Source organism: Xiphophorus couchianus, chromosome 12 (assembly GCF_001444195.1).
Source record: "Xiphophorus couchianus chromosome 12, X_couchianus-1.0, whole genome shotgun sequence".
Lineage (NCBI taxonomy): Eukaryota > Metazoa > Chordata > Actinopteri > Cyprinodontiformes > Poeciliidae > Xiphophorus > Xiphophorus couchianus.
Window position 1 is genome coordinate 21,040,783 of NC_040239.1, and position 14,232 is coordinate 21,055,014.

Here is a 14,232-nt window from a genome sequence, read left to right on the forward strand (position 1 = left end):
AACCAGACCTGTCATGTGAATTTTATACTCTGTCTCTTCACTCTGTTTGTGCTGTCCCTCTTTCTCGCTCTCTCATCTTTCATTTCTCCCTCTTTGGAAAGCTCCTCCAGTTGGTGAAAAACCCCAATTCATGGGACCAGAATCCACTGTAAGATTTAGATGCTTATATAGTTTAATTCTGATCGTTTTCCTCCATGTTATATAATTTATTGTACTCCATTTTATTGTAAGTTCTTCTGTTGCATTGAACCAGTTTCCTGATCTGACCCCTCATAAATCCACTTGTACAACCCTTTCAATCAACCATCTGCTGTTAGATTTTACCAGCAGCCACTGATGATACCAACTATGCTTTTCTTTTCCACTCCTGTGTTTTTCTGTTGTGTTTACACTCTTATTTTGGGAGAGTAATATTTATGTTTAGCCACTAGAGTTCTTCTGGGAAGGAAAAGCAATAAAGGACTCCCACTACAGGCCAAACTTGGATGTGTAAACAATGGATTTAATGTTGTGAGGGGAAATAATGCATGCATGTGCCAAGCTCCATATGGCACCATGTATTGTGTTCATACTGGATCTGGACTCCCCTGGATGGCTGTGGCTGTTCAATAACGAGCAAGTCTACAGCTGTGAGGGAGAGAGGGAGAGATCCCATCGCCGAATCCAATAAGAACAGAAGAATTTCATAACAGATGTTCTGCTCGAATATGACGGCTCCATCAATAACCGTCCCACATGCGAGATGCAGAGGGTTGAACATTACCCAGTCAAAGTTGTACAGCCATGGCAGAATCTATATCGTTCCACTAGCTCAACTCCTCTCCCTCGGCACGTTGTTCTCTCCGGCACTTTTTCTTTCTAGCTGATGCCTTTCTTTCAATACCTCTTGTCTTTTTTTTTATCTTCACTTTGGGTCCTGATGATAGACATGTCCAGTCTTTCTTCAATGGAGCAAAGAATTACATCTCAAGTGGTCTGGTTCATTCCTGCTGTCCACTCTTATTTGGGCCCTGTTTTTATTTTCACCACAACTTCTTTTGTCTCTGGGTTTTTCTTCTTTTAAACGAAACACGTTTGTATTCTTACTTCTAAGACACAGACAACTGATTTAAAGGAAAAAATGATCTTCTTGCTTCTTGGTATCAACATAACGACTCCGCACTCTAAGGAAAGCAGTTCAATCTCTTCCATAACAACACATGCAATCTGTGCTATTTGCTTTATTTCCGTTTTGGATTCATGAAACAGATTGCACTAAATACATCAATCAGCTCCAGAAGACGTGAGCAATTTGGATCTATTTCAATGACAGGACGCTGTTACCGTCTCATCAGTCACAAACACAAGAGATGCAAAAGGCATCAAACAGACAAAAACTTTTTCTTTTTTTTGCTAATTTAATTAACAGTGAACTCTAGGTCATGCATGACAGCAGATACTTAAAACTTTACCAACATCTGATTGGCGGAATTACATCAAATAGGGATGTCTAAATCAGTAATGATGCCATTTGTAACACACTGGAACTATCTTCTCTCTTAATTAGATTTTATCACAGTAGAAGATACATGGCAACTGTAAATTAAGGAGAAAGAAAAGAGGTTAGTGAGTGAACACGTATGACCCTGTGTGTCATACATGTGTAAACGTGTACGACTTGTTTTTTTATGAAGCCAGAACTGCAGCAGATTGCTTTGGTCCCTTTTTCCTTCTCCTGCACCAAAATTTGCAATAGCTGTCAGCAGCAGATTCTCCAACTCAACCAGCCTGGTAGATAACAATGCAGATAGAAGTATTCTGTCTATCACTTACAAAAATACGTTAAAATATTCAGGCTTTTGTATTAACCTTGGGGGAAAAACTGTGTTCATGTTTCTGGTAGTTACAAAGATACCGTAATTTGAAAGAACAATCAGTCTGAGAAGTTGTGTCCTTCTGTGGCAGAGTTGTCATTTAACTTTACATTTCTATAACTTTTTATATGGAAGACAAATATGGTATTACAAAAATCTAATGAAACTTTGCCATTTCAATTCTTCACAATCCTCAAGGATTTCATTCAAACATTTTTGAAGGATTTGACAGAACACTTTGTTTCTCTCAAACATTTTGTGTGAAGGAATCTGCAGGTGTTCTTATCACCTAACGCAGTTATCAAAGTAATTTGACCATGAAACACTTCACAAAGAAAAGTGGCCCTATTCAGTTCCTATAAATGCTGTTACATCATGACTGACCTCCAACTAAACCAATTAAAATGTTTCTCAAAACACTACAGACAAATTATTTTTTGTTTCTTTTTTTACATTGAAGCAGCTTTTCTGTTTGGTAGCATGTTATATGATATAGTGGCAAATTACACCAATGTGAAAAGATGTTAAATATTATAAATATTAACTGTATCATTATCAGGAAACCCTTGTAAAAGAGATTTATCCTGGTTAAATAAAGGTAGAATAAATGAATACTCACTGAATCCAAAGAAAGCCACAATATTCTAACAATCTGTTAATACGTGATTTTCTCAATACATCCTGCCACAGCCAGTCCTTTGAGGACTTTCATGATCTTGATATGGCTGGAAATGAAAATGAGTTTGACAGACTTGCATCAACGCAGCAGCATGGTCTAATGTTTTATCGGTATATCCTATGGATCAAGGACACAAACAGAAAAGCTTTCAAGCTCCGTGCCACAACAGGAAAAAAAGCGCCTCAGTGCAGGGTTTTTTTTTTAAACTCTAAAGCTAGACTGACAGTTGTTTTTAGACAGCAAATATTTTACCCCGGGAGACTAATACTTTATGCTTTGCGGTATGCTCCTCCGCTACATCGTTTGTCTCTTTCTAATCACTTCTGTTTCCTACAGCTGCCACTAACATTGTGCAGTTCTATCAACCAGTGGGAGTTTATCACATTATAAACAAAATACTAACACCTTTTCTGGAACAAATGAACCACAGAGGAAATTATGGGGCTTACTGCTTCCGACAAAAAAACAAACTATTTTTTTTCTCCTTTTTTCTGGCATTAAAGAGATACAGTGTATCTAATCTTATGAGCATGTCTGCTACATGTATCAGTGGGGGAACTCCATTACATTAAATTTGTTTGTCAGCTGGAATATGTTTTATTTTGTCTTTCTCTCCTTTATATTATTATGTTTATAGTACATAAACATATTATCAATATGTTTATGCACAGATTTATGAACCCTGGTTTCAAAAGAAGTGAGGTTCTGAGCTTGCATGGCTTTGGTTTGAGAAGCCATTAGTGAATGCCATAAATAGTTAACAAAAGTTCACACATGTGAGCATTGTTGACCAAAGTTTTTCACATTTTCTCATGTTACTTTTATAAACTGTGTAATTTTAAAGTGGAAGGAAAATGATAAATTCAGAAATATTCTACAAATAATTACAAAGAACCAGAGACTACAGATGTGAATTAGTATTTGGTATAAATACTTTGTTGTTTTACAGATCCTGTTCTGCTGCTCTGTATTTCAGCATTGTCCCTTAAAAAAAGGAAAAAAACAAACAAAAACAATGTGTGTCACAAACTGTTAGTCAATACTTTGTAGAACCAAGTTTCTCTGTGCTTGCCATAGATTTTGAACTTGTTGCACATTTATTTTTGTGAAATAGTTTAAGCTTAATCTTGACTGGATTTAAGTTTGGATGTAAAAAATACCCTCCTGTGCTTTGGTAGACACAATCTCATTGTAATTACAACCTCTCAGCTTTCCTGTCCTTGCTGTACAATTTCATGCCCACAGCATGTTGTTGCAAATACTGTGTGGATAATAGATTTAGAGTTATGAGTATCTACACCAAAAACTTTACATTTCCTCAGATCAGACCAGGGCATTCTTTTTTGTTTAAGTATTTCCTGTGTTTGTTCAGAACACAACCTTTTGCAAACTGCAAGGTGTACTTTCCACTGAGAAATTACACTTGGTCTAAACAACAAAGACACAAAAAACTTTATTTAGACACAAGCCAAAGTTAAATCTATAAGTTCTCCTGATATAGTTTCTCTATTGGACGAAACAGAGCAGCTTGCTCTAAATAGGTTTAAACCTAGACATTTGTGTGCATTATCAGAAGGACTAAAAAAGTTTGTAAATCGAGCAAATACACACATTTCACTGTGTATGAACTACACTGAAATACACTTTAAAACTATTAAAAAATGCTCCAAGCTGTGATGAACCATTATTAATATCAATGTAGTAAAAAGGAGTTTGGGGGTTTTGGAAAATACAGAAATTTGAGAATAAAATTGAATTTGACAGCATGCTTACATATTTGTATAGCAAATATGTTATTAACTAAGGTGTTTATTAGCTTTCAAGTTGCTATTTTGAAAATATGAGAAAAGTGGAGCTCATTTTCATAAAATAGAAATGTCAGTTAGTTCAACATGATTTGTAATTTCCAACCAGAAAAAACCATTAGACTAAAGCAGCACCTCTGGGACTGAGCTGCTTCTTGTTTATGCAGCACTGGCAGAATATCTTAGAAGGAAGTCAGGGGCAAAGTTTAATTGGTATTTCTTAAAAGTACAAAAAAATCTGATTATTTTTAATAAAAACAACAAAACGAAGACCAGTACACATGACAAAGTGTATGTATTATTGTATGATTTGTGGATGACATGCACAGGTGTGTAACATAAAGGTATTTTGACATCATATATTGTTTAAAAATACTTTGAGTTAAAGATGCTCACTATGTTATTTTGTCTTCATTTCAAAACATGAATTTCTTCTTGCATCACTTCCATGCGGACAATTCCCACCTGAGCTGTGGATCTCCTCCAGGGTTCATGTTAGCCAATTTGCTGCTTCTCTCATTAAAACTCTACATACCCAATCTGTCACTTAATGTAGACGACCATGTCGTTTTATTTCCAGATGTTAAATGTAACAGTTTTCAGATGCTGAAAGCGCTATGTATCGTTTAGCTTTGTTCTTTATTTTGTTGTTTCATCACTAATGTCCTCTAAAAACCTTTGAGGCCTAAACAGAGAATCTATTTCTGCAGAAATTACATTATAAAGGTGGACTGAGCCAATAAGTTGACTTCTTTAATGTACTGGTTTTACTTTTCTTTCACTTCACATTTATGGTCCTTCGTGTTTATCTACAAGACGAAACACCAGCTGAATTCCCTGAAATGCGTTGCTGTAAAGGACAGAATGTGAAAAAGTTCAAGGAGACAGGTGAATACTTCAAAGAAACCGTGTTTTAAACACAGATTTATCCAGAACATCAGAGTTAAATATATTCAAACATATTTTTTTCTCCATAGCTAGGTTTTGACAGACTACTCTTTACTTCTACATGATGACAAAAGTCATATTACCAGCTCATTACAAGACTTTGCATCAGTTCCTGTGTTGATCTTCCAGCAAACACACTCTGAGAACTCCACAACAAATGCATCACGACTTTCCCAAGCAAAAAAAAAAAAAAAAAGCAACAAAAAAAAAAACTCTCACGCAATGTGGCGCATTTCATCAGCTGAAACATATCGGAGAAGAGAAGAAGAGCATTTACAAAAACAGGTGGGTGAGCAAAGAAAGGGGTGATGGGACAGCAATGGGAGCCATCTGTGATTGGAGCATTGCTATCCTTGGTAAACCTTTCTTCTTTCTCAGCCATGTGCAGAGTGTTGATAAGAGACATCATCCCACTGACTCATTAATCAACTGTGAAATTTACAGCTACCTGCCACCTTCTTATTCCCATGGCCCCAAAACCGCTCCACTACCTGCCTCCTCTGCTTTTCCTCTCTTAGATGTATGTAAAGAGAGGAAACAAACTGGAAACCATAAGGATTCACTAAAGGAGAGAGAGAGAGAGAGAGAGAGAGAGAGAAAAAAAACTGCTCCTCTAGCAAGATTTCCTGTTCAAGACTGTTTACGCCTTCCCAATCATTTCCTCAAGCACACAGCCTTGTTTATTTACATGCTGAGAAAGAGACAACCATAAGCAAAAGCACAGGACAAAAAAGGACTGCCAGCTACTTTGATTGTGCTTTGCGCTCTGAAGATGTAAAGCTAAGTACTTTGCTCCACACATAGACACACATCTGATGGGTTTGTGTCTGAAAAACTTAAATTGCACCGGCATACAAAGACAACCATATAATTTAAGATTAACATCAAATATCGACAGCATGCTGTCAGAGTTCATTTTTTTACCCTCCTACAAAAAAAGCTTTAATATTTTTTCTCCTTTTCTCTGAGCTTGTCCACTGCTGTTCCCCTGCATTAGCCCTATCACCAGTAAAATCCCAGATATATTTTTAAATTATGCAGCATGAAGTGGATGTGTCCTGCATACACATCCTTTCAACATTTTACATTCCCTGAGAGAACTGCTGATATCCTGTGTCTTTTTTTTGTGTGTTTTTTTTTTTTTACTGTGAATTCACTCGTGGAACGGAGGAGGTGGGGGTATGAAGGGAGGGTGAGTTGGAATTTTGATGAGTTTATTTGCCTATTCTACATGTCAGAACCTTTAATTCATCTGCCAATTCTGAATGCCTTTGTGGAAGCCGACTGTATAATCAGTCACTCTGCATAAAGATATATATATTTTTTTTTTTCCGAAAAAGTGAGCAACCAACTAACCGAATCAAAATGTGATTCATCGGCAGGAAGTATTTTGCAGCAACAGCTGCACAAAATGGAAAGAATGATGCTTATATCACATATTTTCAGAAATAAAAGTCTGGTGTGGTGTGCATATTCTGCTAAACTGTGATTCCCATAAGTAAAGTCACCTAACGAGAAAAAAGAATAACCTGGGTGGTTGTGTGCAGGTGTGGGCGTGTGTGTGTGTGTGAATCTGCTTAGTTATACACTACAAAAATCTGGTATTTGATGGTAAATGGCTTATATTTTATGAAATCTACAGGACCCCAAAAAGCTTTAGACTACTTTTAGTCATTCACACACATATTCACACTTTGATAGTAGGAAGCCACTTGATATTAACCACAGCTGCCCTGGGACACACTGACAGAGGCGAGGCTGCGTCTTGGTGCCTCTGACCTCCAGCAGTGGCCAGTGAAGTGTCTTGCCCAAAACATAACAGACACGACAACAGAGCGGGAATCTAACCAGGGGTGACCGCCTACCATCTTTGCCACCATCGTCAATATGATCTGATAAAGAACCACAACAAGCAAGGCATTTTCCAAAGGAAGCCATAAAAATCCAGTTTAACGATTTTTAACAAGTGAAGCATGGGAGTTGTAGTATCATAGTATAACAGTGACAAAGATATTAATTCAGAGTTCAAGTGAAATATGGGATAACCCTGTAAAAGAAATATGAGTCAGGCTGTGACAGACTTGAGATTGGGATGGAGTTTTGCTTTTTAACTGGACATCAACACAAGTCAAAGTCATGAAGTCAAAGTTCTGTAGAATTATCTTAAAATGGTGGAGACAAAGTCTGGCCTAAATCCAAATGAGTATCTGTGGCAAGACTTCAAAAATGTTCAACATAAGCATAGTTTTGGCAAGGCATTGTAGAGAAAAGTCTATTTACATGCCCATCAAAAAGAGACATAACACAAAAAGACTTGCAGCTGTAATATCAGTGAAAGGTCTCATTATAAAATATTGACAGACGGAGCTGAATATATTTGTAAGTCACTCTTGTGATTGTATTTTTTTTAAGTGAAAACTATCTCCCTCCCTTACAATTAACTGCTTCTTTGTGTTGGTACATCAGATCAAATTAAAATAAAAACACTGAACTTTGAGCATGTCACATGACAAAGATTCAGAGGGTATGAATAATCTTGTAAAGCACTGTTTCACAGAAACATCATCACACTCTCATTATCACCCCGGTACAAATACTGGAGTTTGTTTACAACTTGGCTTCCTGTAATGATCCTGCTGTGCACTCTGCTAAGCACTAAATTATTCATGTCCAATCTAAAATATATAGAGATGTAAGTGACTGAAGGTATAAAAAAGGAGCCATGGTGTCAAACCAAACCAAGACATTCTCCTGGAGTGAGTTAAAGCATATTTTGTAATTTCAAAAGAAAATGCAAATGAAACCTAGCAGGTTTACAGTGCTGTGAAACAATGCTGTGCCTCTTGGATAAAAAAAATAATAAGAATAATATATATAAACAAAACTAGAATAAAAACACTGGGTTGTCTTTCCTGTGGTCTGGACTTTATTACTGCATTATGGACTACCAAGGCTGTTCCTCCTGGATAAGTGATAGCTCAGCTTTGCCTTTGATAGATTTTTACCCATGAATTGTTATTAATACAAGATAAGAAACTCTTGGTATACTTATTTATTTAGAGTTTAGAATCTCAGGGTGTGAGCCTGACATTCAGTGTTGATGTTTGGATATTTGTTGAAACTAAAATAGTATTTTCTTCTTATCTGTTTTTTTTTTTTTTTTTCATGGTCGGACCCACTTTCTGTTTTCACTTAGCCAAATGCAGTATCTGTATTCCCTGTCTTGGGAAATGAAATAGAACAGCATGTGCTGTAAACTTTAAGGGGTATATTATAATTTAAAAAGGACTGCAGCATTGCCAGGAACAGATAAAAGGAGAGCCGCTTGATAGGTGTGTGGGATGTGGACTTACTTTCATGTAAATACTGTCAGTGCAGTGACAACTGGAACAAAGCGCTGATGTATTCTTTGACATGTATTTTTATTTTTTTAGATGGAGGTAGTCAGAGATATAAACTTAAGTTAAAATGGGTGGACATGCCCTAAATAGGAACAAGTTGTACTTTTTTTCTTGGTGTTATTCCAATTAAATTAAAATATTAAATAATAAAATGCAAAGTAAATGTGCCAAAACATCAAACAGGATGTTACTGTTCCAAGCTTATGAGGAAATCTTTAATTACATTCTCAAGCGATTCAAGTATTACTGTATATTCTCTAAAGCCCAGACCAGTCAGCTCATCCAGAAATGGCTGTAATTTCTTCCAGAGCCCACCATCCTGTGGATCAGCCACATTGTGCAATAACACATTTGGCAGGGTTTAATTTAGCATTCCTCATTCACGACAGACTGTAAACATTTTTTTCTAAATCAGCTGTTAATTTGAGACCGCTCGGTTTCATGGTATACGTTTACATGACTCAGCACTATGCTAATCTCTTGCCTGAAGATGTAAATATTTCTACAAAAAAAAAAAATGTATGCGAGAAACAAATTTAAACATTCATTCACTTTGAGGGGGAAAAAAAACGGGTGTAGGAGTAAACATTTAAAAATACATCTGTCATCGACAAACCCCTATGAAAGTGTATGACTATTGGCTTGGAGAGAACGTGAAATTGTGTAAAATATTACTCCTTGTTCATCATGGCAGTGGTTTCTAAATGAATGTTGAAACTGAATCCACACCGCCTCGCTGAGTTTTTTTTTTCCTCTTACAAATGAAGGCATTTTAGTTCAGCTTTGACATCCTTTCTGTCGTCGTTGAAAACAACAGCTCTTTTTGTTTGAACCAGTGAACAGATGAAACAAGCCTTCCCACGTGGAACATCCTTTAGTCAGCAAGGGAACCTATTTAAGGGATAGGTTGACAACTTGACAAGTCGCTCCTAATAGGGACCGTTGTGGGATTCCACATGTGGAATAGCTGCAGTATTTTTATATTTATACACCCTATGTAATTTTACTTTATACGATGAGTTACGGATATATGGCCTTGAGTACAATAGTCGACTCTCAAACTCTGTCTACAGACGGCAGTTGAGCTTTTGTTTTATAAATGTGGATATTCTACAAAATTCAGAATAAATGAAACTACTTATCCGAACACAAAAACAATATTGTGTCATTTATTTAACCCTATTCCGTGTTGTGTATAATCTGGAAAGAATTTACAAAATCATGTGCAGTATATAAACTACTAGATATATACAAGCCCCAAAAAGTAAAACCAGAGGTTTTCTACAACATGTTGAGATTTCTGTGGCTCATTTATCCAACTTCTGTCTGTCATGGAGCACTGAAACTAAAATGTTGGCTGCCTACAAAAAAGTTTTGACCTAAAGTATGCAAGTACTTGTGTCAGTATATAGAGTATAGAGAAGCACTATTTTATTCAGTTTTTATGTTAGTATTATTTGGCATGTCAATCTGAAGAATACAGACTCCCGGGTGAAAAAATAATATTTTTTGCAGAATGTCTTTGATTTTCAGACTATAACATCCTATACTATTTTCAAAGATTTCTTAAATCTGTCCTGGGAGAAATGTGTAATTGTTTTATGTAATCTTTAAATGGTAATGGATTGGGTTGGATTTAATTAGCATGACTTTTAACTATTTAGCACCTTTCAAATTTGTATTTTGTAGTAACTTCTGCTATTGCTTTGTATTTTTCCTCTAAATTTTTTAAGGAGGATTTAACTCAATACTACTCTCTCTCTCTCTTTCTCTCTCTCTCTCTCTCCCTCTCTCTGTTTATATATATATTTATCATTATATATGATAATTATTTATGAATTAACACAGAATTTTCTCAGTCTGTATTTGACCCAGAACCTGGCTAGTAAACCCCCTTTTTTTTTTTTTTTTTTATGCAAAATGTGCAACACAACATTTTAAATGCATTAAAAAGCTCGTTGTACAACATGAATGTTTAAATGATCTGTACAAGTACTCACACTCAGAAAATATGATAAGGACACAAAGAGTTATGGCTTTTAAAGACTGAGTTCATTTAATCTTGTCGCTTTATACATTTGTGATTAAACTTTAATAGACAAATATAAATGCAGATAATGAAGGCCTTCCATCAGCACCCATAATGAGCAGTCTTAGCATACAATAATGTCCTTTTCAAAATACTAGATATCATTAAGTTACATGAAAGAAAATGCTGTTTATATACATAGAGACTGGATTACACACACATTTGCAGGTGGACGCATGGTGAACACCCACGGTCAACAACATTACCTTAAATGAGCACAGAACCATTAACTTTTAGCTTTAGTTCTTTTTGCCATCAGCTTGAGGATTATACTGTGGCACCAAATGAAAGCTCCGTACTGCAGATTGATTATGGTCACAGATTATACCAACACACAGAACACTGAGAAGGCTTTACAGTCTGTAAGGTTTACAATAGCGCTGAAAAGACAGAATGTAATCATCCTACATCCACACCGTTAAATTTGTGCTCTGGTCTTTCATGTAAAGATTTTTGCCAGTTCAAGGCAAAAAAAAAGTCTCTTTCTTTGTTGCTCTTGCTATATATACTTCATGCTCCTGGTTTCTCTCCACAATAATTCATTTTCAGTCTCTTGTTCTTGTGTTGATGTTCACTTGTATGTTTTTTTTTCCTTTTTAAGTGAAGAAGTCTTAGCAACAACTTCAGTTTCAGTGTTTTTATGAGACAGTCAATGAGTGGTCTTACCAGCATTCTCTACAAAGGTCCTTTAGAAAGCCTTTTGCGCAGACAATGCGTCACGCAAACCTCAAACTCTCAGTTATAAAATGTTATTAATTTCCTCCTATCTCGTCCGCTTTTACAAATTTCATTCAGCGTCAACTGTCACCAGCGATTTGGCCTTCTTATTAAGAGTCTCAGAAATGACACCTTCTGCTTTTGGGATCAGCTTGTGGATGCATGACCTCTTTTTTTCCTCCTCCTGGCGGTTCTACAAGACAAGCTGAGCCAAAATCAGAGCCAAAGCCGGGCTGGAAAGCAGAGCCAAGACGTTGGCATGCAGACAGGGAGAGCGATCCTCTCCCAGGGCCAGGCCACCGTTCCTTTCTTTACTAATCTGTGCAGATAGGAAGACACAGAGAGGAGGAGAGATTTAAAAAGGTTAGACATGACTCAGACACTTGTTCTGTTTTTTTTTCTGTTTTCACAATTGATACGGGTATTAAGGATGCAGGCTAGAGGTGGAAAAAAGAAGAGGTTCCAACTGAGAAGTTATATTTATTAATGGAAGATCGTACTTGCCATGAACATCAATTTGATCAAACATATTTACATTTTTGCCATGAAATGAAGTCTTATATAAAAGTATTTGACCTCATACAGACTTATTCTGGAGGAAACACTGAACTGTGACCTTCCTCTCAGGGGCCAATCTATCAAAATTACTCCAAAAGAATATCGAGAGACAGAAAAATATTGTTCATCCTGCAAAAATAAGTTCTTGTAGCTTCTTTCCTACATATCTTCTGCTCGGCACTCTTTATGTGGTGTCAGACAACTATTATACACAAATGCTGCAGGAGGAAGGAGCTGTGAGACTTCCTAAGAGTTCGGCTCTTGAGATCTTGTGAAGTATAACATTTTCTGGTTAGAAAGAAGAAAAAAAAGGAAAAGAAATGAAAACACTGCAGGCCTCACGTGTCTCAGTTAAAGTCAAAGGATTTAACAATAAGAAAGAAATGAAGTGAGTTTTTAGCTCAGTATCACTGCAGACAAAATCTGCATGATCTTCTGGAAAGTTTTCTGTTTACTGAAAACACAAATGTGGATCTTTTTGGAAGACACACAAACATTTGCATTAGGCTTTTACCTATCACCGCATTTCAGGCAAAGATCGTCCTACGATTTGTAGACAAACATGGTGATGTTAGTACGATTTATTGAACTGTTCTGCTGCCTCAGGATCTGAACAACTTGCTGTCATTGACGGAACCAAGTACTCTGCTCTCTACCTCAATATTCCTAAAGAAATTGATCGACTATCAGTTTGTAACATTAAGTTCAGACTCACTTGGGTTATGCAGCAGAGCAATGGTGGTAAACACAGCAGAATGTCAGCTTTCACAAAAGGATGGGACAACCAGTTATTAGATTTAGGGACAAATACTTTTTTCACAAAGGTTAGCTTTTCTAACTTTTTTTCTTGATGAATGAACTTTTCTCAGGTTATCTTTGTCTGATAATAAATTTTTTCTGAGGATCTGAATCTTTTAAGTTTGACCAAAAAGAAAAAAAAATCAGAAAGAAATCTGTAAGGCGACAAAACTTTTTTTACAGCACAGAGTCTCTCAAGCTTCTGCAGCTTAGTATGATCCTTTCTCTTTTAAACAAATTGGCAACAAAGGAGAGCGTCTTGTGTGCATTTTCTTTTTTCAGTTCCTTTAGCTTGTGCCACGAAGTCTCCAAACAGTGTTTAAAGCTTTCATCACCAACTTTATTTACAAGCAAAACATGCTACAAAGCCAAACTTACATTACAGGAGCCAGCGGCGGCTCAGAAATTTCAATATTTCATAAGGTCTGCCTTACAGGATCTTGTGACTCCAAAAAATAAAAATAAAAAATGAAAAAGAAAAATACTCTCAACACTGTATTATTTGAAATCAAAGCACTTTTTTCTTACGCATAGGAGATTTTTTTGTTGTTGTTGTACAGGGTAGAAACTAGAAAAGGTCATTTATAACACTGTAATCGTTAAAGCAGAGAAAGGTTAGAATGAGTTCAGATATTAAATTTCTTGGCCTCCAGAGTTTCCCTGTGTTACTCACACTGCAGTCGGTTCTGTTATATGTTGCTCCATGAAGCTGTTAATATTTGCAATAATTTTCCTCCCATTTTCAGGGATACTTGTAATATCAAGCATTACCATTTGTCTTCAATTTAAAGAAGTTGATAGGTTTTTATGTTAATTACAAATATAAATACTTAGGGCTGTGAGAATCCATGTACTGTATGCTCTTGGTGTGTGTGTGCCTTTCAGTGATATTAGCAGCAGGAAGTGTGCTGAGTTGGGGAGCAGATGGCCTGAAGCCAGAGTAAGAGCTGACACCTAACAGGAGAGGACATCAAAGACTAAGACTAAAGTTTTATGACCTAGAGGGACACGAGAACTGAAGTTTACGACCCAGAGGGGGACGGGAACTGACCCAGAGAATCTCGGGAACTGCATCTAAAACCACAAGGTATGCAAAGACAGGATGGCACCATTGTTTAAGTAGAGACTTGTAACTGACTGTGTTTCGGCAGCTGTGTTACTGTTTGCACCGCCCCTTTTTAAACAAGCTGTCAATCACTGAAAGCTAGGAACCAAGTAGCCGTCAACATCTATGTAACAAGGGATCGCCCTCAGGACAATAAAAGTAAGAGCGGGAAAAAGAGACTTTAGAGTGTGGGTTCAAAGACTAAGATGGGGATGTCTTTGGCCTCGCTCTCCGCTCGAGTGTAAAATCTATATCAATTGTCTTCCTCTTCTTTCTTTT

General features: G+C 36.6%; 1 protein-coding gene across 2 annotated transcripts in view; it reads right to left on the bottom strand.

Annotated features, from left to right (window-relative positions):
- Positions 1–14,232, bottom strand: part of LOC114154929 (GDNF family receptor alpha-2-like) — a 96,271-nt gene that overhangs the window by 11,433 nt on the left and 70,606 nt on the right. Inside the window, exon 8 of one of the 2 annotated variants that reach the window (XM_028034428.1) lies at positions 10,717–11,811. The exons of the other annotated variant lie outside the window; for it this stretch is intronic. Coding sequence (XP_027890229.1) covers positions 11,686–11,811 — 126 coding nt within the window. The 3' untranslated portion in view covers positions 10,717–11,685. Of the gene's footprint in view, positions 1–10,716; positions 11,812–14,232 lie in introns of those variants that run through there. 2 annotated transcript variants of the gene reach the window in all.